General features: G+C 36.0%; 1 protein-coding gene across 4 annotated transcripts in view; it reads right to left on the bottom strand.

Moving 5' to 3' along the window:
* The window catches only part of tenm1 (teneurin transmembrane protein 1), a 186616-nt gene that overhangs the window by 65375 nt on the left and 93299 nt on the right, over positions 1 to 27942 (bottom strand). For all 4 annotated transcript variants that reach the window (XM_067406084.1, XM_067406086.1, XM_067406087.1 and 1 more), the window contains exon 5: positions 23993 to 24231. In XM_067406084.1, the coding sequence (XP_067262185.1) occupies positions 23993 to 24231 (239 nt within the window). The remainder of the gene's footprint in view (positions 1 to 23992; positions 24232 to 27942) is intronic.

Here is a 27942-nt window from a genome sequence, read left to right as displayed (position 1 = left end):
CTTTGGCGCATGGTAATGACCTCATCCTAATTACAGCCAATAAAAAGGACAAACTCTCATTCTGCTCACCTCAGGGCCCCCGATACCAGCTATCTCATCATGCAGTTTCCCTCTCTCTCATTCTCCTGTGTGTGTGTGTGGGATTTCAGTCGATCAGGGAAATGAGGTGAGAAGATATACTGACGACGAGTTCTGGAACGGCGAGTGAAAATCAGGTTATTCTCACAGCTAGTTTCTCCCTCTCATTCCCTCCCGTTCCTCAGGCGCATAGGAGTCGCGTGTGGGTTTGCGCGTGTGTGCGCACGTTGGGCTCTGCCGTGAGGAGGCGTCTTTACGAGCCATAAAGAGGGATTGGTGTCTCAGCAGGGAGCTGGATCTACATGATCCTCTCCTTTATCTCCCCCTATTCGCCCTCATCTCTCTCTCTCGCTCACACACACACACACACACAAAGTAGCTGCCATTGGCTAAAAATGACAGATCACCGCAAGCACTGCGGATCAGCTTTAACAAAGAAACGAACAGGGTCCAGAGTTCAGTTCAAGAATGTACATAAGATACTTTTCTCTTGTCCCATTCACACCTGAAATAAGCACGTTTTTGGTGATTGGATAGCACTCACCAGACTGTGATTGATACCACTCTTTCCACCAGCACGAACCAGGTGCTAGTTCAGAGCTAGTGCTAGTTCCAGTTCGGAGTTGGTTCAACTGACGAGCCTTCTAGAACCAGTTTGCCTTTCCACGGGCTAGAGAGCCACAACAGAGCCAGGTCTTGCGTCACTGTATACGTCTCATATTTCACAGCAAAGCTAGCGCCGCAGCGCCAAATACACCAGGCTCGTTTGAGATGCATCGGCTTCTCGCAAAGCAATCGGTGCATGACATCAAAGCTCCGCGAGAATGATCCAAAAGCACAAGGAGTCGTATGCTCTACAAACGCTCCCGCGGATCTGCGGCACCCGCCGTATCGGTCCGCGCTGCTCCGGTGCATCTCGAACAAGCCTTCTATCAACAATCGCGGATGTTTCACTACTGCTGATGCTCATGGCTTTGCGAACCTACGTCGGCATCCAATCACGGCTCGCCATAATTTGTATAGAGACGGAGATTACGATCGAGCTGCTATTAGCTTGATTAGCTGCTATTTCAAAAATGGCGGTCACAAGTTTCTTGTTGGTCACGGTAACCCCCAGCCCCTGACGCAAGGTTTTTAGCAATGTTTTGGTGCTACTTACGAACCACTTTTCCTGGTTCAGAGCTGGTGCTTTGTGTGTCGAAACAAAGAAATGATTTGAAACTAGGCTCTGGCTCCGAACCAGCACTCAAACTGCCTTGGTGGAAAAGGGGTATTAGAGGTGGTCAAAGACAAATTAAAACTAATACAGATGTTGCACAACAAATAATCAAATAAATCTGTCACTTTGATGGCCAGGAATATACATTTTCTGTCTAGTATTTCCCACTGACATTGATATCATAACTTCTCTGGTAAAAGCTATTTTAGTCTTACCAAGCGCTGTTGCAACCTTTTCTTTTTATTCTTTTATTCTAAGACAACAGATATTGCACTCTTGTGATGTGGTGGAAATGACAAACACACACACACATACAAAAACAAACAAACAAACAAAAATATACACTCTGTTTAGATCATATTTTTCTACATGAAATAATATTTCTATGAAGGATTTTCATAATTTAAGAATGGAAGTCTTGCACAAGCATAAAACGATAAAACAATGTAGAAGTTTCCAAGACAGCTGGAATGTGACAGTATGTGATCTTCATGAAATGATTTAAAAAAACAAATAAATAAAAATAAAACACCAAAACGTTCAGTGTCATAAACACTGATTATTTACCCAATTCATTAGAGTTTTCGTCTGTTTAGAAAAAAAATTATGAACAGAGCTTCAGACAGGACAAGAGAAAGAAGGTGGGCGAGATTGACAGAAGAGAAATTGATAGATGGGCAGATCAATGACATCACAAAGCTTTCTATGGGTGTGTGCGCATAAGCGAGAGCTGTCCTGTGTGCATGTGTGTACGAGATCACAAAGCACTTTAAAGGTGCACGTCTGGAAGGTCTCATAAATTCCATGGAGGCCACATTTCTTTCCCCTGCTGGAGTCAGAGCCTTGAACGGCAAACATCGATCCCTTAAAACCTCTAACCTCTCCGCTAGTTCTCTCTTTACAACCGCTAATGAAGAGAAAAATCTCTCTCTCTCCCCCTTCTTTCTCTCTGCCATTTTTCTCTCTGACCCTTCTCCTCTACTTTTTTGCTCTCTCTTTTTCGACAAGATGGACTACTGGGAAGAATTCAGCACTCTTGAAGGGGAGCGAGAAATAGAAAGCAAGAAGGACACCATTCATCAAGGCTTTTGTTAAATCAACAGATTTTAACATGATTTGTAGAGCGCCGGATAGAGCTGGAAACATACAACATTGACCACGGGATCTGACACATACGTGTATGTATGCACAAGAAAAGAGAGAGAGAGATAACGAGAGAGACAAAGAGACATGTTTCACAGGGAAGGACTGAGAGCTGTTCACTAGACAAAAGTCCCACATACATCAAAGCTAGCTTTAACCTTGATGCTGAATAGCAGACTACCCTGAGAAATGGTTAAGCTCTCTGAGTTTAATGTCACACCACAGTTTGTTAATATCCTCGGCTAGGAAGCTGGGCTAAAAGAAATGGATTCGTTTATTGTGTGTCCTGGCTATCGGTCAATGAGAACAATAAGCTTTTGTGGGCTGGCCATTGTGGCGTCGAGTCAATGTTGAAAAAGGCACAAGCTCCGCATCCGGGCAAAAACCTGATCCCCCTCAGGACATCTAGAGAGAATGGTCTGGAAGATATTGAATTAAGGGATGCAACGGACAGGAGGCGGACGTTTTCACATCCAGCTGCTGTTCTGAGATGATGGAAATGTTGTTTAGATGAGGAATGCTGTAGACGGGCGGTTCAGGTTAAATTAATAGAGCAGTTATGAGGCTGGGCGGACAGCTTCTGAGGGAGGGGCTTACAGCCAATGACAGGAGAGGAGAGTTTGTGTGAATTGATCGTTGTTTGTTGAGATGATGTAAAAATGCTTCGCATGAATGTTCGGCGGGGTCCTATTTCCAGAGGACGCCACCATTGCCTGACCTGCCCACTTTGCCCAACTGAGATAACCCCATGACTTTAAAATGAAGGCAGAATAAAAATGTTTTAAGGAGAGATTAGGCCTTTCTCTTCAAGAGGAGAAGATAAACCCTCGCTTTTAGTGAGGAGAGAACATAGACACCTCTTCCTTATAGAAAAAAAAACTCTTCCTATCTTAAAGGACTGAGATGATTGCCAGCATAAATGTGCAATTTTCTTTATGTTTATGAAAAACGCAAAAACACACGCACACACAAAAAGAACAGATTTTCATTACTGGAAAAGCTGTCAGTCAAATTTTCCCTGATGTCAAACAATCAGATTTTAGCCCTCTTCCTTGTCCTATGTAAAAAAACTTCACTAATCATTGAAACATATGAACACACACACACATATTTTTTTTGTATATATATATATTGTAGTGTAATATGCCTGGAGTACTTGTGATCTTTTTGACAACTATTGACAACATCACATTAAGACCTACAAGACAAAGGCACTCATGAAATACCTTAACAAGCCACACGTACATCTCAACACTTGAAACTCTGGAAGGGTAACACTCAATTAAATCATCATTTTGAGTAAAGGAATTGAAACTCAACTCCGGATATCACAAAACAACAAGTTACCAAACATAATCCAAACACAATCAATAACAACAATGTAAATAAAACTAGCAAACAAATGCAATTTTATTAATTATGTATGCCCCAGTGCATGCTGGGAAGAGGGCAAATGGGCAAACCACAAAACCCTTTCCTGTGTAAACCCATTCTAGGATTTCAGTTTTAGGAGGGGCTGAGCCCCCTACCTGATAATGAGCTGATCTGGCTCAGAAGAAAACATCTGTTTTAAGTGTGAGATGTCACGAGATTGAACCTTTTTTGAAAAAAGGAATTAAAATGACATCTGTGAATTAATTTATGTACAGCATATAAGCAACTGTGGCACATCTTATTTTGTGGTTTCACTGTAACGGAGAGCATATGTATAGAGAAAGAAAGAATATCTGTACTATACTATGTGAGGCTGAATATCTCCCTATGACACTTTGGATAGAAAGGATAATACTTCAACTTTACATTTCAAATACTCTTCAACTTTTGCTTTTTTTAAGTGACTGGTATGGGGATGATTCCAACAACTGACGCTTGTTAACTGATCATTAACTGTTAACCTACAAGATTATGATAAATTAGAATGAAACTAAATTAGAATGGATAAGTGTTAGTGGCCCATTACTAGTGCTAGTTTTACATGTGCAAATAGCTGCATAAACAAAAGAATATAAGGATTCACACATCATCACAACACACACTTGCAGTGCTTCTGTGATCGGAGAAAAACTGTATAAAATTATATATATGTAGTGAACAGCAGACGTGATGGCACCAGAGCTTCACAACAGACATTCTTTAGTCCCACTAATACAAAATAATACAAAAGAAGACCCTCAACGGCAACTAAACGACTATTGTAATCAGAACTGCCAAAGGTGGAAGACAGGAAAGATGACATCAATGGACCATTGATGACAGGCTAATCTCATCAAGAGTTGCCTTTGTTCACCTCAGCCCTCCATGCCTGAGTTCAAGGTGTGAACGACCATGGACTCCAAGGGCTGCCAAACCGGCTCTGGCTAGAGCACAGCAAGAACAAAGAAATGCTCAAAAAGAAAGACAATTTCTAAACATATTGGCTTGAAATCACCAAATAATGGACAGAAATACTGTAAGGAACATGTCCTATATATCCTTTTACTTATCCAGGAAACTGTGCACACACAGTGGAAACCACACCTGGAATAAAAGCCAATGCAACTGCACCCACTGAGACAGAAGTGTGATACCTCAACCAATTCACATCAAGTTTGGTCTCTACGAGTTCAGAACACTGCTACAAGGACTTTGAGAAAGGTTTGAAAAAGAAATAAAGCATTTCCAAGGTCCTAGAGACATTGTTTTATTTAACTGTGTATTTTGGAACAATACAACAAGTTTCAAAGGATGAAAGGTGGGCGTGTTAAGGGACGGACACCTGGAATGCTGTGACCCAATCACATCACCACATCAGGAATGGTGGGGATTTGTAATCAGGAAGGAATAAAAGCTTCCTCAATTGAACAAACCTCTGCATGACTCAAGTACCTCCAACCTACAGAAGATCCTACGGACCAACCACAATCTGACCTTCAGTTCTCTGGATTACACAAAGACCTCCAGCACTCAGTGCAGCTCTGCAGCTGTTGGAAAGCAATCCAGTCTCCCACTGCACACGGAAGGATACCAGTGGACGTTTCCCATTCCCGGACTGATCACCCGACCAAGTGAAACGTAAATATAAGCTAACCGAACCTTTTCCAAAGGCCTTGGCATTAGGTTGTTGCTAAATGAGATTGCTATTTGTGTAGAGACTGTTTATCTAGGGTCAAACATACACAGATAGATACATTAGACACGTTATCTGTATTCTTAGTAAATGCTTATTTACTATTTTTAATACAAGCATCCAGAAAGACCACAATTGACTCCCTCACAGACTGCTAATTAATTACCCATTCATTGCTTCGTCCAATCCGTTGCTCATCTACTTGGCATTCAGTTTTGTTAACATCCATTTGTGTTGTAGTTTGTAGTTTCTGTTTGATTATTGATTAAATTTTCTTAGTAGTTTAGTCATTGTCCTTCGTAGTATTTAGTGAGTGTAATATTTTACGCTTGTATATCTTTTTGTTAATAAATTAATTTTATTGCAAACTGTGTCATTCTTGTGTTGATAATCAGAGGCTCTACAAGCTCGCCCGAATCTCACTAAATCCTTCAGATTGGTCAGATGATAAACTTCCTCCAATTTATAAAATTCTAATTCAGTTAACAATCTTTCATGATTGTTCTTTATTGTCAAGGTAAGAATCCTGCCCCGAAATATTGGAAGGAATCATCTGACTCAATATTAATATTAATAAAAAATATTAATATTTAAGACCAAAAATCACTACATTTGTGGTGCCCTCATGTGAGGCTATATATATATATATATATATAAAATGTTAAAGGGGTGATGAACTGAGAAATCAAATTTTCCTTGAGCTTTTGACATATAAGAGGTCATCATACTTTAAGAATATCCTGTAAGTTTTAGAGCTGAAAATTTCCTTGTTAGCCCAATAAAAGCTTTAATTGACAGCAGACCCAGCAAACGACAGGATTTTCAAAGTGAGGATCTATGACATCAAAGGGCAGCAAGCACCGCCTCTGCAGAAGAAGATCAATGCCTACTTCATCACTGCCTGTTTAGCCCCGCCCACCGATTTGTGCATGACATGCAATAGAATAGGTAGCCTAAGTAACATAGGCCTACATGGTGCTAAACCGGATTGAGCTACCAAGCAATAAACATGCCATTGAGGATTACAAAATATTGTGCAGTGCCTGGACTCGACAAAAATGCAACATGTAAGTAACTGTGTTAATTCTAATGCCTGATCTGGTATGTAATCATTCATGTTCAGTCAGATGTTCTTTGTCTGTGTGTCAGTAAATCAAACCCGTGACTAAATGTAAACTTGCGTTGTTTCTCTTAGTAGGATGAAAATAATCTGTTATTTAATGGTGACTAAATTATATAAAGAAAGCAATCAAAGAAAGCTCCCTTAGCAATCGTTGGAGCAGCGTGCGCTGAAGCTGTCAATCAAACAACGAAACTCCCATTCTATTCAACATCTCTCTGTTATGTCGCGTTTGCACTGTTAGTGAAGATGAAAGCATTTGTTAGTGTACAGAAATTGAGTTGCAATGACGAAATCAGTGCTTTCATGCACTCAACACGTCTGTGATCAGCTACATTGTTCATCACTGCAACCTTTCATGCCACGATCTAAATATAATGCCACAGATCTAAATGTAATGCAACACTTTTCACGATTAGTTAACCTTGAGAGCTGTAATAGTAAAAACGCACTAAAAGAGAGAATAATACTTGGCTATTTCAAATAGAAAGATGTTAGCCAATCACAGCACTGGGCGTTTACACTGAAGTCTCACAGCAGACACGCCCCTTAAAACAGAGCGTTCAAACCAGAGGACTAAAATCAGGGTAGGAAAAATGCCTTTTATCTATAAATTATGATAATTTTGGATGTAAAAAGCATACTAACATTATAATTGCACCCCAGGAAACATTATAAAACAATACACAAAATATATTTCACTTAATTAACATATTAACAAAACTAAATAAAAACTGTGTGACAAGTGTATATGCTGAGTTTCGGTTCTTTTTTTTTATGCGCTCCTCAACCCCTTTCCACACCATGGGGAAGTTTCATTTCAAAGTGATCAGGCTGGACAACAAACAGATGCATTTTGCCTTCCGATAAAAAAACACTTCTTGTGGAGAACAGGAAGGTTAACCTCAACATACACTGACCCTCACGCAGGAACTGCGTTGTTCTTATCAAGGTGTAAACAATCATAAATTACTTAGAACCAACAGGAAAAACAAAGTTTGCCATGTTTCTTGAAGCCACAAAGAAAGGACAGATATTCACAGAAAATTCTAACACAAAAAACGAACAAAAGGGAGCAAATCTTCTCCATATATATTTACAGAACTGTATACATGCTTAATCAGTGCTGTTTGTACATAGCAGTACATAGTATACATAAATGCATTGGTAAAATTTAACATGAATTCAATTCACATTTATTTGTATAGCACTTTTTATACATATTGTTTCAAAGCAGCTTTACAGAAAATGCATGACAACATTACAATTTAGAGTAATCTGTTATCAGAGGTTACTGACTTTACCCTATGTTCTTTGGTCTTTATGGCACTGTTTACACCTGGTATTTCAAGATGCATTTTGGTTGATCAGATCACAAGTAGAGGAGGCAGACACATACCCGTTTACATCTAGTATTTTAATTCATCTCTTTTGTCCACTTTCAACCACTGATTTCTTCGAGGGAAAGGTCTATGGGCGGGAAAATGGATCTAATGAATAAAATAAGCTTGCCCAATTTACTTATGAATGTGCCCAGAGACAACGGAAAAACATAGGAAAAGTAGCAGCTTTTGTTTCTGCTCTGATAGCCGCAAGGCAACACCAAACGCTGTGAGTGCGTGTTAAAAATCAGGAATGGTGAGAGAACATTGTATCTCTGAAAACATCATCCAATCAAACGCTGGATTGGAAAGATGCCAATTTGCAAATTCCTCCTTCTCAGGAAAGATTAAAAGTTTCTCTTCAAGACAAAGAAGTGCCCTAAGCTGCTGAACAGGTTGTTGCTATAAGTTCAACTCTACGTTGGAACGTAAATATCACTTTACCAAACCTCTTTCCAGAGACCTTGGCATTAGTGTATATATTCAGTATATGATTTTCTATTTTGCATTACATTTTGTATAGTTGATGTCAATTAATAACAAATAAGTTTATTTGTTGAATACATAATAAGGTTTACATTTACATTTATTCATTTGGCAGACGCTTTTATCCAAAGCGACTTACAAGTGAGGAATACAACAAGCGCAGTGCTCACAAGAAGTGCTCTCAATACAAGTTTCAGACATTGTTTAGAGTATCATAAGCTACAATAGAGAGGGATTAAAGAAAGTGAAAGGATAGGTAATGAAAGGAAGAGTTGCTTGTCATCAGCATAGCAATGGTAGGAGAAACCATGTGCCTGTATGATGGGACCAAGTGATGTAGTGTAAATGTCCAAGAACTGAACTCTGAGGAACCCTGTCGTCAGTTGCTGAGCTTTGGATACCTCCACTCTCCAGGCAACCCTGAAAGACCTTCCTGTGACATAGGATTCAAACCAGTGAAGTGAAGTACCTGTGATGCCCAGTGATGAGAGGGCGGACAGAAGGATCTGATGATTCACCATGTCAAAGGCAGCAGATAGATTGAGCAGAATGAGAAATGATGATCTGGAATCAGCCTTTGCAATCCGCAAGGATTCAGTGACCGACAGTAGTGCAGTCTCGGCTGAGTGGCCACTCTTGAAACCAGATTGATTGACGTCTATATAAGGTTTACCTTATTAGCCTTGGAGAAACAGTTCATCTTTCCATAAGATAACATGTAACTGCAATAGTAACATGAACTCACTTGTATTTTATCAATCTTATGCACTTCATTCATGATATTAATTTAGTAGTTGTTAGTAACTCTTGTTTATCCTTTTGTTAATAAAATCATTTTATTACACTTGTCTTCTTTGTGTTGATAATACAGTAAGAAGCTCTACAAGTTAACAACATCTCACAAATCCTTCAGATTGGTTAGATGACAAACTCCCTCTAATATATATTCTTATTTATTCAACAATATGTTCTTTACTGTCATGGTGAAATACCTGGTGGTGCCCCATTTATTAAGAGGAGGGAATCATCTAAAACTCACTCAGTATTAAAACTCAATATTAATATTAAAATAATATTTAAACCCAAATTCATTACATTTGTTCTGTTCTGAATGCAGTTAAATTTAAAGGATTTGTTGTGGAGTGAGGGGAACTAAATTAGCTTATAGCTATGTTTATAGTGTTTATAATGTTTGTAAACATTTCGCTTTATTTAGCCTATCAGTATTTTACATTATTTCTGAATGTAATAATAAAATGCAACTTATACATGATTTATCTGTATTTTTCCTCTCTCTCAAAAATGCAATTTTATATGTGTAGCATATTTTTTAACCATGCAGCAAAGTTTTAAAAAATATCTTGAAAATTACTTTAAAAATTATTTAAATTAGTGTACTTTTTAAACCATAACTGATTATTAGGTCAAAATTTTTACTGTCAGTTAACAGTTAACCAGTTGATTAAGAGCATCCCTAGTATCAATCAAAGACTGTAAAAAAAGATGGATGACGTGACGCCGCTTCCTTCCATTGTAATAAACTGAATGTAAAACGCACGACGATGGGCGCTGACACGTTACGCAAAAACGTCAGTTTGGAGCCTGGGCATGCGCAGAAGAAATCATCAGTGGAGCCCGGAGGCGGAGTTGCGGTATCAAACTCCCGCCCAGACGACTGCGTCATCATTGATATATTTTAAATAGACTATATAACTTATACACAATTTAAAATTCTACCTATAAAATAATAGGCTATTCTGTTTCTAGAGCAATAATATTTTTGAAACAGCAAATTCAGTAGATAAACTCAATATAATATCAGACCTGCCAACCTTGGAAAATTTTTTCGAGTACCAGTGTGACAGGACAGGATACGGAGTTTTGGGGGGGTCATATATTTTTTTTTACATTTTTGAGAATACAATACACAAAGCACACACACACACCCAACTTCGTTAATCAAATTTTGACTGTTAAAAGTTTTTTTTTTTTTATTTGAAAATTAAACATTTCACTACACCTGCTCAAAAGCATTTTTTTAATTAAGGATTAATATTGCTTTGCATAATGTGTGAATCGCATTCATACATTTAATATGGACTAAAAAATTTAGTTTGCAATTTCAAGTAGGCTGTATTTACATACAACCAACCTAACAGTCGAGTCTTTTATACAGGTTTTGAAATGAAAACTAGTCTAAAATTAAGAAACCCTTAGAAAACAGTAAACATTGAGTTTATATGTGATTCATTTAAAATACTTAATTTATTATTCCAATATCCAAATATGATACTAAATCCCACAGAAAAAAAATTGTAACGTGCTGTCTTTGAATTATAAACAAGACAAACATTCACTGAATAAAGGTTAGCCAATACAAACATATTTATAGAAAACAGTTCACAATGAATAGAAAGGACCAATAAGAGCAAAACGAATTGAGTATTCAAGAATATCAAGTAGAAGTTAGTCCTACATATAAGGAGGGGTTGTGTTAACTAAAGTGTCCTTCATTTACCCAATCGTAAAAACACGGGTGGATAATTAAAAATGTTCTCTGACAAAAAACAACAACAAAAAAAACAAAACAAGCAAGAACAAGTTTTAAACCAAGCAATTTTCATTTTACAATGATCCTCGCTCTCTCTGTACTCACGCGCGCTTTTGTGTTTATGAGAGAGAGCTCGCGCAGCACGGTACTTTATGCATAAGTAACTAACGTGCTAGTTTTCATACAAAAGCAGGCTATGTAACATAATTAGGTACTTTAGTTAGTATGTACACAATATCGCAACACATGTAGGCTATACGTTTCTCAACACTGAGAATACATAAATAAATGCCTGTTTCTCCGGACTCGCGCTTGTCAGTCACACATCACAACATTTTCATAATCACTAAGCCATATAGCAATTTCAATTTTATTTAGATTTGTTGTTCAACATTACTTGAGCATTTTATACCCGTTTACCTCAAGGAGTCAGAAGTGACTGCTGTACTGTACAGACGGCAGGAGTGGAAGGAGGATTGAGCGGGATTTCGATATGCAGTCTCTTTTTAATGATAGGCCGTACGCATTTGTCAACCATCCCCGCTTGCTATTTGGGGAAACGAACCCAGCACTATAATTGGTTGAACTGAATTTGAGTACTACGCGTGCACAGAGGACTCACCGGGTTTTTGCGTAGTATAGAGTGACAAATCGTACCAGCGTACTTTGAGGTCAAAATGCGTACCAACTACGCAAAATGCGTACATACTGGCAGGTCTGTAATATGCCACTAGAAACAACTCTAAAATGTCAGAAACGGTCCTGCCATTTTAAATAAAGTTAAACTAACGTTACAGGAGATCGATTTTGTCCTGCTAATTATTATTTTATACCCATGAAAATAATTATTAACTGCCAGATAACGATCATCTACTTTTTCCCGTCATGGCTAACGTTAGGCGTGTTATCTTAACTAATAACATTAATTAATTAGCTTATGAAGCCATCATTTAACGTTACCAAGAAAAGCTCAGTGATCCGTCAGATCCTGTAGGTCGGTTAGTACAGTTTACTGATTTTGTCGGTGTGAAATAACACAGAAATGTAAAATTAATAGTTAGTTGTATATTTTCAGTCTCCCCTCAAAGCTCCGACAGTCCTCAGACGAGCTGTCAATCAACCGTCAATCATGATGGCACGCCCTGTTTCTATAGCATCAAATTGCTAGCTAAAATCAAACTTATCACAAAAAAACGAACAACTGAATATATATCAGCGTGATAACAACTACCTTAAATGACCAAAACCATCTTTCAGAAAATTTCAATTTGAAGCATAATTTCTTTTTATGTTTTGACTCAAGTCTCGTTCTTTTGAATGGAGAGGGCAAGGTTTATGACCTGTACTGCATCCAGCCACCAGGGGACGAACAAAGAGCCCGCAGCTTCACTTTTCAGGACGTATGAGGCATACCCGGTATCAATACATTGTTGCTGGTTTCAGGACTGGTAAAAGCTTTTTGTTTATTATCTTAGTCAGAAACACATCACCCCATCTAAACCCAGGGTGGGTTACCAAATCACAGGGGAGATCCTAAACTGTGGTATTTTTCAGCAGGACTGTTAGTGCACTCAGAGCACTGTACATCACCCTGGTTCAAAGGAGCCTGCTAAATTTTATTTTTATTTTTTTTTTATTTATTTATTTATTTGCGCTTGCACAAATTACTCAAAAAACAACAACAACAATTTAACAAAATAATTACATACTGTAAATTTACAGTGCAAACTCAGGAGTAGGATGAAGAACAATATTCTTATTTAACCTACCCCAGTCTTATTTCAAAGAAAGTAACAGAAATATAGATGGCAAAATCAAATTACAATAGCCTAATTTACACAATCATGTACACAATCATTTACAATAGCCTAATTTACACAATCATATACACAATCAAACATTTACATAAAATTTCACCATTTTTTGTTTGCATTTATTCTTAAATTGAATAATGTTTGAACATTTTTTTAAATCTGCTTCCAAGGAGTTCCAATGTTTTACACCTGCAACAGAAATACACATTTGTTTTAAAGTAGTTCTAACTAACGGCTGTTTGAAATCATATACTCTCCTACTGCTTTCGCTTTTAATAAAAAGACTTTGCAGGCCACATGGTAACAGGCTATGTCTTGCTTTATGCATTATTAATAACGTTTGCAGAACAACCAAATCTTTCAATTTTAATAGTCCTGATTTCAAAAAAAGTTCAGAAGTGTGTTCCTTTGGAAAAGCTCTATGTATAATTCTTATGGCTCTTTTTTGTAAAATAATTAGAGGCATTAAATTTGTGACACATGAGTTACCCCACACTTCCAAACAGTACAAAAAATAAGGTAAAATTAATGAACAATACAAAGTTCGCATTGCAGTGTAGTTTACCATATCCTTAATTTTGCTCATGACAAAAAGGTTTTTACAAACTTTCTTTTTTACATAAGAAATGTGTGGCTTCCATTTTAATTTCTCATCTATAATAACACCCAAAAACCTAAATTCATAAACTCTTTCAATATTAGTTCCATTTAAGCTCAGATTGATTTTTTCGGTACATTTATTATTTGTAAACAGCATAAACTTTGTTTTACTTAAATTTAATGAAAGTTTATTATTCTTGAACCATTTTTGAAGTAGGACCATTTCTCTTTGAATTGTGGTCAATAGTATTTTTAAATTTCTTCCAGAACTAAAGAAATTTGTGTCATCTGCAAAAAGAACAAAACGTAATATTTTTGACACTTCACAAAGATCATTGATGTATAAAATAAAAAGTTTTGGCCCTAATACAGAACCTTGTGGAACCCCACAAATATTTTTTTTTACATTTAGATACATGTCCTGCATAATAAACATACTGTTCCCTATTTTCTAAATAACTAGTCAACCATTTTAATACTATACCCCTGATGCCATATGCCTGTAACTTAGATATTAAGATACCATGGTCAATGGTATCAAAGGCCCTTTTAATGTCAATAAAGACACCAACAGTAAAATTTTTATTTTCCAATTCTGATGTAATGTCCTCTATAATTTTCATCAAAGCTAAGGCAGTTGAACGGTTATTCCGGAAACCATACTGACTATCAGATAACAATGAATGTTTCTCAAGGAACAAATCTAGTCTTATAACAAAAATTTTCTCCAATATTTTGGAAAATTGAGAAAGCAAAGATATAGGCCTATAGTTAGTGAGACTATACCTATCTCCAGACTTAAACAATGGAATAACCTTAGCCACCTTCATTTGATCAGGAAAAACTCCAGTATTAAATGAAAGATTAATTATATATGTTAACGGTTTGCTAATACAGTCTATAGTTTTCTTGACAATAAACATGTCTAGACTGTCATTATCACATGATTTTTTACTTTTAACCTTAGACACAATACTAATTACTTCTGTCTCACTAACTTCTCCAAGATACAAGGACTGTACAACTTTGCTTTCACCTTTCCAATTTGTCTCTCCATTATATGAAAGGGTAGGTTTGACAAGATTTGGCCCAATATTGACAAAAAAAGAGTTAAATTCATCTGCCATTTCTTCTGCTCGGATTTCTTTATTCTGTTCATTTATTAAATACTGTGGGCAACTACTAATCACTTTATTCCCCATAACATTCCGCAACACTTTCCACATTCCTTTAATATTATTTTTGTTTTCTTGTAACATGTTGGTATAATAATCTTTTTTTGCCCGTCTCATTATACTTGTTAGCTTATTTTTATAAACCTTATATTGTCTTTCCGCATATATTGTTCTATATTTTATAAAATTCATATAAAGTTTGTTTTTCTTTTTACAGGCTTTTAGAATGCCTTTTGTTATCCAAGGTTTCTTGTCAGACCTTGCTCTGTCCCCCAATATTTTTGTTGGGCAATTTTTATTATACAACAATAAATATCTATGCAAAAATTCTTCATAGGCCTTATTCACGTTATCAGTTTTATAGACATTAACCCAATCATCCTTCAATAAATCATACCTGAACTTATTTATCATCTCCTCAGTTCTTACCCGAATAACTTTACTTTGTTTCTGCGTCTTATTGTTAACTTCACAACAATGAGATATAAATATTGGCAAATGATCTGTTATATCATTTATCAATAGACCACTTTTAAAGGTGTTTACTACATTTATGAAAATATTATCTATTAATGTTGCACAATCTGAAGTTATTCGACTAGGCCTAGTAATTACAGGATGAAAGCCTCTACTGTACATTACATCCAAGAAATTTGAACTGCTCATATGACGTGATACATTTAACAGGTTAATGTTAAAATCACCACAAAATATAGACATTTTATTAACATTCATCCCAACTAATAATTGTTCCAAATTCTCTGTAAATGTTTTTACACTAGATCCCGGAGTTCGATACACACATGTAACTACAATATTTCTTTGCTTCTCCATTTCAATCTCAACTGTTAGGCATTCCATTAAATCTTCGACTACAGTAGTCATTCGCTCAATTACTTTGCATTTCAAATCACTACAAACATATAGTACCACTCCACCTCCTTTTCGATTATTTCTGTTAACATAGTACAATTCATAACCCTCAAAATGAAATTCAGCCCCTTTATCCTCAGTTAACCAGGTCTCAGACAAAGCTATAACAGTGAATCTGTTTTCAAATGATTTTAAATAATCAAGTATTTTACCAAAATTTGAATACAGACTCCTACAATTGAAATGAATCAATGAAAATGTACCATTCATTTTAATATTATTTTTAAATTCAGCGTCCGTATAATATTTACACGTATCATTTATATATTGATGTAAATTTGCCACAGGGTCCAATTCATGCTCATAATCATAAAATTGACATTCATTTTCAGTCCATGTTGTGAGTGTTTGTTCACACGCGGCCATTTAAAGTTTGTTTATGTTGTCTGTGGGCCTTTCGACCCTATTTTCCTTGTCACAACGTTATTCTCCACATACCTTATTTGTCCATTGTCTTATCCATTCCATAGTTGTCCAAAGACTGACGGAGAATTGTAACGCTGGCTATTACCTCACCAAAGGGAACGCGTCTGCTCCTACTGCGGGGAGAATGCCAGCCTGCCGCCCGCAGAGCTGTCTCCCAGTCCGGCTCCCTTTGCGAAGCTTCCATTGTTACTCCAAACTCCTGTAATCCATCGGCTGCTTCCCGAGGAGTAGCAAAGATTTTTGTTTTTCCATCTTGCAAGTACAATTTGAGTTTTGCAGGGAACAATATACGTGACTTAATATTTCGTTCTTGAAGTTGCTTCCTCACGCTTCTGTACATTGTACGTTCTCTATAAACATCAGCTGTGAAATCTTCATCAAAATAAATCCTTCGATCATTGATCCTGATGTCCTTCTTGGACCATGCGGCCTGTAACACTCTTTGTTTCTCCTTGTAACTTCGAAGACGAACAATTATGGACCTAGCTTGTTCTTTGCGGCCCGCGAAGACACCTGTTGCACGATGCGCTCTTTCAATATGAATCTCTTCCTGAATATTAAGTTTATCACGGAAAAGTGTTTCAAGAAAAGCATTCATATCATTTCCTTCTGTCTTCTCCGGTACCAGATAAATTCTCACGTTTTTTCGCCGAGCACGGCTTTCCAAATCCTCACATTTATCCTCGAGTTGCTTTTGCTTGCACATCATGTGGAAAAGCACTTTGGTTAACTCCATTTCACGGTCTTCGTTAAGTGCAATCCTTTCTTCGGCATCATCCATTCTTATTTTTAACTGTCCAAAGTGTCCATTTATGTCGCTCACCTCCTGTTTTAGCTCGTTGAAATTTCCTGCTGTTTCAGCGCGAAATTGTTCAAGTTTCTTCAAAATTTCCGAGGTTTCTCTGGCGCCATCGGCGCCCTCCTCATCCGAGCTGATGTTCTTTGGTGGCGGCGTGGTAGCTGACAGATGGTGTCCTTTCTGTCCCACTTTTCTCGGCATTATTAAACAATCGATTTATTTATTTATTTTGAATAATAGCCTTATTGATAGTGCAGTAACACCTTAAACAAAGTTTAAAGGCGTATTTCTTTGATTTTAGGCTTTGTTGCTAGGCGTTGTTGCAAGGCGTTGTGCGCAAACACCTGCATTTGCGGCCATCTTGAACGGTAAAATGACAAGTGACTGCTGCTGATAAAAGCTGACTGCGTGCTGACGAATGCAAATGAAGTGGAATTAATCTGTGAATGCATAGACACATTTATTTCTACACACAACGTGCAGAAACTGGCAGATAAAAGGAGACAAATATGGGAAATGGTGATGAGATGCTTGTCAAAATTTGCATCAAAGGATGATGTAATTTTTTAGCTTGATGCACAGTATCTATAAATTACTGATAAATGATTTTTTTCGCAATTTTGTTTAGTTATGCAGAATTTACATACTTCACCCTAAAGTAAAACAAAAATAAAAATTACAAATGAAATCTCTGCAAAATTAGACTCTTCCTATTCAAGCATGCAGCACACTTCCTTGCCAAAGCTCACTCGACTAGACTACTGTGTAATGCGCTTTTCAGCCACAATCAAACCTCTGCAAATGATCCAGAATGCAGCAGTGGTTTTTAACGAACCCAAGAGAGTGCATGTTATGTCTCTCTTTGTCTCACTCCACTAACTGTCAGTTGCTGCCCGCATCAAGTTCAAGGCACTGATGCTTGCATACAGAATACTCACCGGATCTGTACCCTCTTACCTCCACTCACTACTGTAAATCAATGTTCCCTCCAGAAATCTGCAGTCGATCAGTGAGAGCCATGGTACCAGCACAAAGGTGCAAAATAACTCTCTCAAACCTTCACATTCATTGTCCCTCGATGGTGGAATGATCTTCTCCATCTGACTGCATCAGAAAAGGTGAATCCCTGTCTACCTTCAAAAACAAGTAAAGACACCTCACAACTGTTAATGGAAAAAAATCTCTCCATTCTCTACCCTCTCACCTACAGTATATATATATATATATATATATATATATATATATATATATATATATATATATATATATATATATATATATATATATATATATATATATATATATATATATATATATATATATATCTCTGCAATAACTTGTACTTTGTACTTTTCCAAGCAATTTTGGAACTTTTTATTGTGGCACTTTTGTGAATTGCTTTTGTTTAAGTATTTCTCATTTGCAAATCGCTTTGGATAAAAGCGTCTGCTAAATGAATAAATATATATATATATATATTAAATGGAAAGTAAAATGAAAGAGAGATCTTTCTTCTGAGAAAGTAAAAAGTACTCTCGTAATCTCATACTTGTCTCCTCTAGAGATCTCAACAACATCAAGCTTGGGCTTCAGATTTTTCAGTCTGCAACAAAAAGCATTTCTCATCTAATTCATCCAGACTAAATGTTCTGAGCTACGCAATTCAATAATTTTATATTTTATTCATAATTTTATTATAGCTCTATACTCCTATGTCAACAATCATCTCATGTGTCAATTTTTTTTTAGTTCTTCTGAGAAAATTGATATTTAAATAAAAGCAAGCAGCCTGTGTCAATAAATTTGTTCTTGCTCTAATTCCTTTCAAAGTTCAGAGAGTTTTACGTAAACATACATGATAGATGAAAAGCATTAAAAGGGTAAAGAAAAAGAAAGGAAGCTGATAATTATTTTCACGTTATGTCTGATAACCTTTTATGTAAGGCCAAGCGTAAAAATTCTCAGGTTATTTAATTAGATAATTAAAAAAGACTGAAAACTAAAATCAATCATGCTCCAAGTGTATTTAGACATCACAACATTATAATGTACAGTTTGAAAATGTTTATTTAAAAATGAGCTAAAGATTAAATTCAACACTGCAACATTTAAGTTGCAGAAACATTCCAAAGCAGAAAAAAGCAGTGGATGTGAAGCTGGGATAAAGCTTTATCTGATGAAACACCTCTCATGGGGCAGACTAACATGTTAATAAAGTCATCCTATCACTCTGAATGAGCTGTAACCAAAGGACCTTACAACAACTTCACCTTTCAGCCTGTTTTTGTAGTACTAGCTTTATAAGCTGCAGTTTATTTGAATAGATCTATGTGACCACTGGCATTTCACTCACAAAGACAACCAAATATACAAATTCAAGTGTTTATGTGTTCTCTGAACAACATGCTTTCCTATACAGCAGCCAAAACCCCCTATTGCTTAGCCTTAGGGTGTGTCTTTATCCCCTGCAAACACACAGAGATACATGAAAAAGCAACTGTTTGATTTCATCCCTTTTAAGAGAAATGGCAGAAAGCCACTCTACTGAGTGGGGTCTTCTGGATTGTTGTGGGTTTTTTTCATTGATCTAGTGTTTTGATCATAAAAAGACACATTATGATCCATCAACATGCATCCATTTTCAACTGCTTTTGAAGATATGAAGTCCTTTTCACAACTTCAAATTAGTAAAATTGCAAAAAGCATTGAGTGTATGTGTGTGTAAAAACTATGTGAAAGATAAAAGCAATGATCAGCAACTGAATCATTCAACAGAGACTGACAACCCTAGTAAAAATGTGCATGTGTTATTGTGTATGCATATATAGATCTCATATATGTCTGCTCTATTATGCATGTGTTAGGTAGTAGGAAACATCACGAACAGCATGTGTGTATAAAGTGAAAATGAATAATACAGCAGCGGATGCCAGATTCACCGGAGAGAAAACTACACCCACGTTCATACCCATATGTCGACTTCTTCCTGCTCCATGGCCTTTTGCGCTTTTAATGTTGAATGTGTTCCCGCCTTCTCCACCCAGTCTCAGCTTACCACGCCCTCACAATGATGCCTCACCTCTTTCTGTACTGCCATGTCCTACACCGCTCCATCATTTACCGGTGGATTTTTTTCTTTCACTGTCAGATTCAGTAAATCCACATTCAATAAAAAGAAATTCTGGAATAAATGAAGTTGTCCAGTTTATAGTGACATAAGCCAGGTGGTTTTCAAGGTTTTTAATGCCACGGACCCTGTATATTCTTCTAGCCAATCACAGTCCAACAAAGATATTTACTACAACCAGTGAAAAGAGCTCACTTTATTTTCTCCATTGTTTATCTGGCGGAGTAAGTTAAAGGAATCATATCTTGAGAGATCAAATTTTTCTTCATCTTTTGAAATAAGAGTTCAGTGTACTATAATAAAATAATAAAGAAACTTTCTAAACTCAAAACTTCTGACCCAGTCCAAAAATATATTGCAATTCAGCTCATCCTCATAAAAACAGCTCATCCTGAAATGCTTGAATGTGATGGCAGAAACTCAAATTCATTAACATATAACTGCTCACCGTTAGTCAGAAATGCCTATTCAGTGTGTATATTAGGCCAAAAAATCATTACAACAAGATCTGTTCATTTCAGTCTGTCCTGTCACAGTATGATGTATAATGCTCCCTTATAGTTCAAAACTAAAAACAAACAAACAAATGTATTTGTAAAATGTAAAATGTATTTTAAAAAGTATAATAGGTAATTTAGTTTTCTTTAACATTATCTTTGATTTCTGCTATCTTCTGACAGAGTTTGAAGCCATTATAGCACCATAAATCAAGATAATTAAAATCTGGCTGATGTGGCTGGACATTTTAGCTTTTGTGCTGACATTTTTAGTTTGGATTGATGGAGGTTCGTCTCACTGAAACCATCTTACTTAGTCCCCTGGATACTATCAGCTATCTGGGTCATTGCACTCACACAAAAAACACCTCCCATTTATCCCTCTGAAGTGAGCAACACAAACCCACAAAAACCTACCTTTGACACACCTCCAAAAAATCACGTACGTAATAAAATGTTCGCCACACTGCACTGTTATTATGATGCATCATGACTTTAAAAAAAACTTTAAAACCCCCTTTAAACCCTCTTTCTTTAACACACACATAGAGAGAGAGAGAGAGAGAGAGAGAGAGAGAGAGAGAGAGAGAGAGAGAGAGAGAGAGAGATTCACTCAGTGCCTTTGATACATTTTCATCAACAATTATTGATTGTCTCTCTCTGTCCCTGCAGGGTCCTTGACTCAATTAGGACATAACAAAAACACACACACTCACACCTCACTTAATGTCTTCGTAGCGTGTGCAAGTCTGGTACCTAATGTGTGCTTGTTAAAGTAAAAATTGTGGTGAGGCCAGATGATACAGCCTCATTAAATTCATTCAATTAAATATACACACAAACCAATTAAAACCCTTCTCTTAGGATAAACACTCTATTAAAACATCTGACCTTAATCTAAACTGGAAACTCAATACTGTCCCTTATTCTTTCCCTAATGATAATTATATACTCATGCCTGAACAAATTCAACCGAAAGCTCTTATGATATAACTTAACATTAAATTTCTAAAAGTCTATCATCCATAAAATTACACACATCTCACCCTGTGTGTTTTTTAAATATTTTGGCTAATAATGCTTTCAGTTACCAGTACATAAGTCTCAGCTCCAATTAACAACTTGTACAATTTTTAAAGTAATATTCCAGATTAAATACAAGCACTACCTCAGAAAATACTTTTTAAAATGTATTTTTATATAAATAAATAAATAAATAATCCGTAATGATTATGACAACACTTTTTTAAACAAAACTGAAAAATGAGTCAAATCTATGGTCTTTTTTTCCATCCCCCACTGCAAAAAATGCTGTTCTAACTTAGAGTTTTTGTCTTGATTCTAGTCAAAATATCCTAAACTTCTTAAATCAAGAAGCATTTTCTTGACAAGTAAAAACTATGTTCTTGTTTTCAGGAAAAATAAGTCAAAATTATGCCAGTTGGGTAAGTAAAATCTTATATCAAGCCAAAAATAAGATATATAATCTTGTTTTCAGTTTGGATTAAGATTATTTTACTTACCCCACTGGCAGATTACTTTGCTTGTTTTAAGGAAAAACTCACTTAATTTTGACTTATTTTTCCTAAAAACAAGAAAATAATTTTTTACTTGTCAAGTAAATGCTTCTTGATCTAAGAAGTTTTAGATATTTGGACTGGAAACAAAACAAAAAATTCTAAGTAAGAACAGTATTTTTTGCAGAATTACATTGGCCTGATGCTAACCTTAACCCAACCCTAACACTACCCTAAAAGACAATGGGATGTTTTAGAAAGAATATTTACGATATGCCAACTGGCCAATTAAATTACACTTCAGCACCGGCACACAACACAGTCACATTTCCAGTTACCATGTTTTATGGGTCCTTTTCTTCTCATTTGTGATGCTTTTACTCGACAGGACAAAAGTTTTTGTTCAGCATGTGAAGATAATGCAGATTCATTCGTTCTTTATGTTCCTCTTTATCTTTATTCCCTTTATCCATTTGCTTTCCTTCATTTGCACAGAAAATGAACTGAGAACACATTTAGATTGCTGGATAAGAATGAAAGCCAAGAGACAAAGCAGACGGATTGCATCTGTTTAGACAGAGTGCCACTAACGATGGGGTGAAAGACGACCATACGATCATTAATGGCAAATCTCCAGAGCATGCACATGTGCACACATACACAGCAAAAATCACATCTAGCAAATCATGTCTATGGCATAATTAAAGGAATAGTTCACCCAAATATTAAATTCATTATCAAGAGGATAAAATTGCCATGAGGGAAAAAAAATGACGTAGTACAGTAATGAAGCAATGACGTACAATTCCAGTACACTATACTAGACTGCAGTGTTCTGCTGCGTTTGTTGACCCACAGTGCAAATTGTTAACACTCTTTAAAAATAAATAAATATACTGTATACACATTACTGTCCAAATGTTGATGAGTTTTTGAGTTTTGATGAGTTGAAGATTTTTTGTTTTTGAAACAAATGCTTTTTTTTTTCCAGCAAAGATGCATTAAATTGATCAGTTAAAGTAAAAATGACCATTTTAAAATATATTTAAATAGAAAGTTATTTTAACTGTAATAATATTTGTTTGTTTTTTACTGTATTTTTTATCAAATATCATAAGAGAAAAAATTGTACTAATCCCAAAATTTTGAATGGTAGTGTATAAATATAAATAAATACATAAATACATAAATTAATTAATTACTACTACTACTACTACTACTACTACTACTACTACTACTAATAATAATAATAATAATTTTAACGAATTTGCACAAATGATTCAATTAACATTTAATTTATGAATGGCCATAATAGTTTTAATTTCTGAAATTCTATTTACTCCTGTAAGGTCTCTGTTTTTGTGTAAAGAAACAAGTTTATTGTGGAAAGCCATAATTCCAAACGGAATGTGTTCAGAACAGATATACACACAGTAGAACAGAAATGAACATCACGAACGTTAGATTCTCAAGAAAGCATTGAAACGTGTTTGGGAATTGCACAGGTCCTCATTTCATTAGAGAGAAACACACTCCCAGACACATGATTAGTGTTTAAGAGGCTGCCGTGTGAACTTCTGACCAGAAACTTTATTAACTGTAGCCTTTCAAGCGTTAATGGATGAAACCTTTTACCCTAATGTTTTTCTCTAAAACACACATCATTTTTTAGTGAGATTTTCCAGAGAAATGCCTGTGAGAGGGTGAAAGCCAGAGAAAATTAAGTCAGTACACTGAGGTGCATAAGCACATGTCTCTCTTTCTCTCAGACACACACGGTGACTTGGCTAAACAAAACTTTAACACCATTAACCTCTGAACGGCCTTGTGGGATATTTACTCTTTCATGTCTTGTTCTCCCTCATCCCTCGTTCATAAATATTCATCTCTCTAATAGAGTTTTTCACAGTGTGAGTTCTGCTAATTCCATATGACCCCAACCAGCATGACAGCAGCCATGGATAGAGAGAGAGAGAGAGAGAGAGGCATAAAGCAGAGGTGGAGAGATAAGAAACTCACCGATGATGTACGTCAGCAGTAGAGCAAGAGTCAGCGTAATTGCGCTGGCGCTCAAAGCCGTACATTTCCAGTTACAGCAGCGATAGGGTTTACTGAATGAGAAGAGCGGTCTGGAGAGGGTGGTTCTGGGTAGAGGCCTCGGAGGTGGCGAATACACCGTGCTGGATGTCAGAGGGTAATTCTGACTGGCCGCATTGAAAATGGCAGACGAACCCGAACCATGCTTGAACAAGAAGTGCCTGTAAAGGAAAGGAACCACCGTGTTATGTTCCATTTGATTTGTCAATCAATTTGATCATGAATAGCTCAAAAAATACATCTAAAAATAAATTACACCTGGAAAACAGAGCCAAAGAGAGACCGAGAGAGCAAGAGAGAGATGGTGTGAGAAAAAGGGAGAGGTGCAGTCGGAGTGTGTAATTTCTCTCACTTGCTTTGGTTACTAATTGGAGTCATTTGCTCTCACGTGCATTTAATTACAGATATTTAGCACCAGAGATTAATGAGCCATAATTAATAGATAACATCCCTTAGATTAATTATGATATTAATTACACAGAGGAGTCCATTCTTAGAGTAATTAAAAGGTGCCTACTTAAAAACAATTTACTCAGAGATACACAGTCCTGGTGTTGCTTTGCACTAACTAATGTTACAATGGTGGGCAGTTACCAAATTAAAACAAGAAAAATAACACTTAAAAAAAAACAACTTAAAATTTAAAAGAATATATAAGCAATATTTTTACATTTTAGGTGTTCACTGTAATTTCTCTCCACCATTTTAATAATCTTTTAGCTTTTTAAAAATTCGCTAAAACTCAAGCTTTTTTAAAATTCACACTTTTGGTGTGAAAAATAAGCTCTAGTCATTTTAGAAATATTAGAAGTAATCTAATATTCAGTCTTTAAGTTAAAAGTGCAATATGTAAGATTTTTGCAGTAAAATATCCAAAAACCACAGTAGGCCAGCGTTATATATTTTGTTCACTTACAATACTCACTTTGTACTTACAATATCCCAAATGTTTCCAACTATTTGTAAATCATGAGAAAATTGCAATTTTAACCAAGGCTCCGGGATATATATGGAGTCGCCTGTCAATTGCGTCATACCCATGTTGCCCTCGGTTTCCGATTTTATTTTGTTAAAATCATGGAAACACCAAAGACACTTTTATATATTTTAATAGGCATTTTTATTTGTGTGTTGCGCAATCGCTCCAGCGGCCTTGTTCAGCTCCCACAACACTTGGTCCTGCTCTGCTTCATACTACAGTAATGTTAACAATCGCACGTCCCAAGATTCCGCGCTCAAACTTGACGTCATCAAGCTACGCCTTTGTTTTGTATAGGCCTCTAGCGACCTTTAGCGGACAGAAAATATTACATATTGCACCTTTAATATGTAGTCAAAAAGCAGCATGCATAACCATTTTAAAAGAATTAGAAAAAAAGTCTGGTGATTTTCATGGCATCTGTTTGTATACAGTTCATTGAATATGTGATAATGTTTCTGAGACAGCTTATAATAAAATTATCTCTTATAATATAATAAAACAAAAAATAATGGGAAAAAAAGAAGCTTAAATTAGTTTTAAATGAAGTATATCATGTCACAATTCAGGACAGTTCTGTCACTGCTTGATGTGTCAAGTCAATCTGACTTCTTAAAGCACTATGTAGTTATTCTTTCATTTTAAAATCAAAGTTCCCCTTTTTTTTATCATGACATGTGGCTAGATCGGTTAGTGTGTGTAACACACAGGCACAGATACACGGCCGTTTAACCGCTTCATCACGATGACAGACAGATTGACAGATAGCAATTGGGAAATTGGTAACAGCTTTTAGGTTAAAAGCCCAAAGGTAACAGAAGAAAGATCTTCAAATTCCCAAGATACACATGGATTCTCAACAGCAATTGATCCCATTGCAACATCAGCTAGTGATGGAGCAGGGTAAATGTGCGCAACTCTTCCAAAGGCACAAAGGGTCAATCAATAAAAAGGACCAAAATCATTGAAAGGTAGATCAGTCTAAACACATTTACAAGTTCATATGCTGATGAGGCAAAAAAAGCATGATGACATCGATATGGAGTGAAGATGATGGGAAAAAACTGAACACACACACACACACACACACACACACACACACACACACACACACACACACACACACACACACACACACACACACACACACACACACACACACACACACACACACACACACACACACACACACACACACACACACCTCTGTTTATATTATAGTAGGCACTTCCCATCTGTTGTTTAAATTAAGGTAATTACTGCACCCAAAACAAAACCCTACCCCCTACACACAGCTTTTGGCAATTTTAGATTTTTATTGAAACACAGTTTAGTCTATTTATGATGTTGCTTTCATTGTTGTGACTTCCCAAAGGTCCCCACAAAATAAGTCGTTTCAGGTTTCACTGTATTTCCAGGGACATTCGGGTCCAACAAATTTACCGAAACTACCCCTGCTCACACGAGGAGACTCGCAAATGCACATACTTAAAAATGTACCAATTAAGGTTAACACATATAAACAATTTTAATCAAATTTATTACATGAAATGCAGATTGCATTAATCATAACTAGTTTGATATATTATAAAAACATATTATTGTGGCTGACAAGTAAATCACTGAATAGACATTGCAAAAAGTGACATTAGATGTTGTTTCTTTCCCCCCATATCAATCTATTTTGTAAAATCTAGTTTGTCAATCCGTCCAATCGATGCAATATATATTTTTACTTTTAAAACATTTTTTATTTAAGTAATTGCACTAAATGAATACATTTAATTGACAGCCCTAATTAAAATGCTTTCTTCCCATAGAGACTAAATGACCAAAGCACTTGTCAATGTCAAGATGTCAAGAAAAACTGTTCGAGGGTCAAATACAAGTCAAGTACTAAAGGCGAGTTGAGTCAATTAGAAAGCACCCAGCAGATACACACAAGCAAGTTTTGGTTATTTGTTTAGAGTGTCTAACAGGGATGCCATACCAAGCCGTGAAAGGAGCGTTTAAATGAGCATGCAATGGTAAAATGAGGCTTGAGACTGAGAGAAAAATTACAGTTTACCTCAGCCATTAAAAAAAGAGAAAGTTAATTTCACACTTAGACACGCAGAACTAATCCTGTCTTTATTTACTGTAGAATAAATAAATAACAATTAACACTTTGAAAAACAAAGAGAAAGATTGAGACGAAGGAAAAAAGACAAAAAGAGAGAACGAAAAGAGCAGGTGTGAACACAGGAGATCACAGTTTTACAAATCAGATTTCTACAGTCTCAAAATAAATATTCTATTCCACTGACTATTTTTTTCACTAAAATCTCAGAGCCTTGAATTCAAGTCAAGGTGGCTACTGTGTTTAATCTAAACACTTTTGAAAAACTGTATGCATAGAGAAAACAAATTGAAATGACGCTGTGATTTTTATATAGAACACCTGAGTCACTGGGTGGATAATGCAAGATAAGACATAAAAAACACACCAGTGATCACCATGCATTCCCATTATATGGAAAAGTGCAGCTTCAACTTGACTGATCAAATCGAGATATTTGAATAAATATAAATATTTGAAAATATATTTTAAAATATTTCATTATTCAATATTTTTATTGTATATTATATTAAACATGTTTAGATATTAAATACAAATACATTTCAATATATTTTTATTGGGAAAATCGACTAGGTAAAATCTGAGGGGAGACATCTGCATGAGAATGATGCTTCTTTCTATTAAAACCTCATATGTATATCATCTACTGTATTCCATAAAGTACATATACAGTGTATGGCGACTGAATCAGCGAGTGTTTGGAATAATATGCTGATGGGAGAGATTCTCTTCTGTGCATTAATGTTGGTCTATTGATCCAGATTTAATTGAGAA

This window comes from Chanodichthys erythropterus, chromosome 13, assembly GCF_024489055.1.
Source record: "Chanodichthys erythropterus isolate Z2021 chromosome 13, ASM2448905v1, whole genome shotgun sequence".
NCBI lineage: Eukaryota > Metazoa > Chordata > Actinopteri > Cypriniformes > Xenocyprididae > Chanodichthys > Chanodichthys erythropterus.
This window is presented reverse-complemented; position numbering and strand designations above follow the sequence as displayed.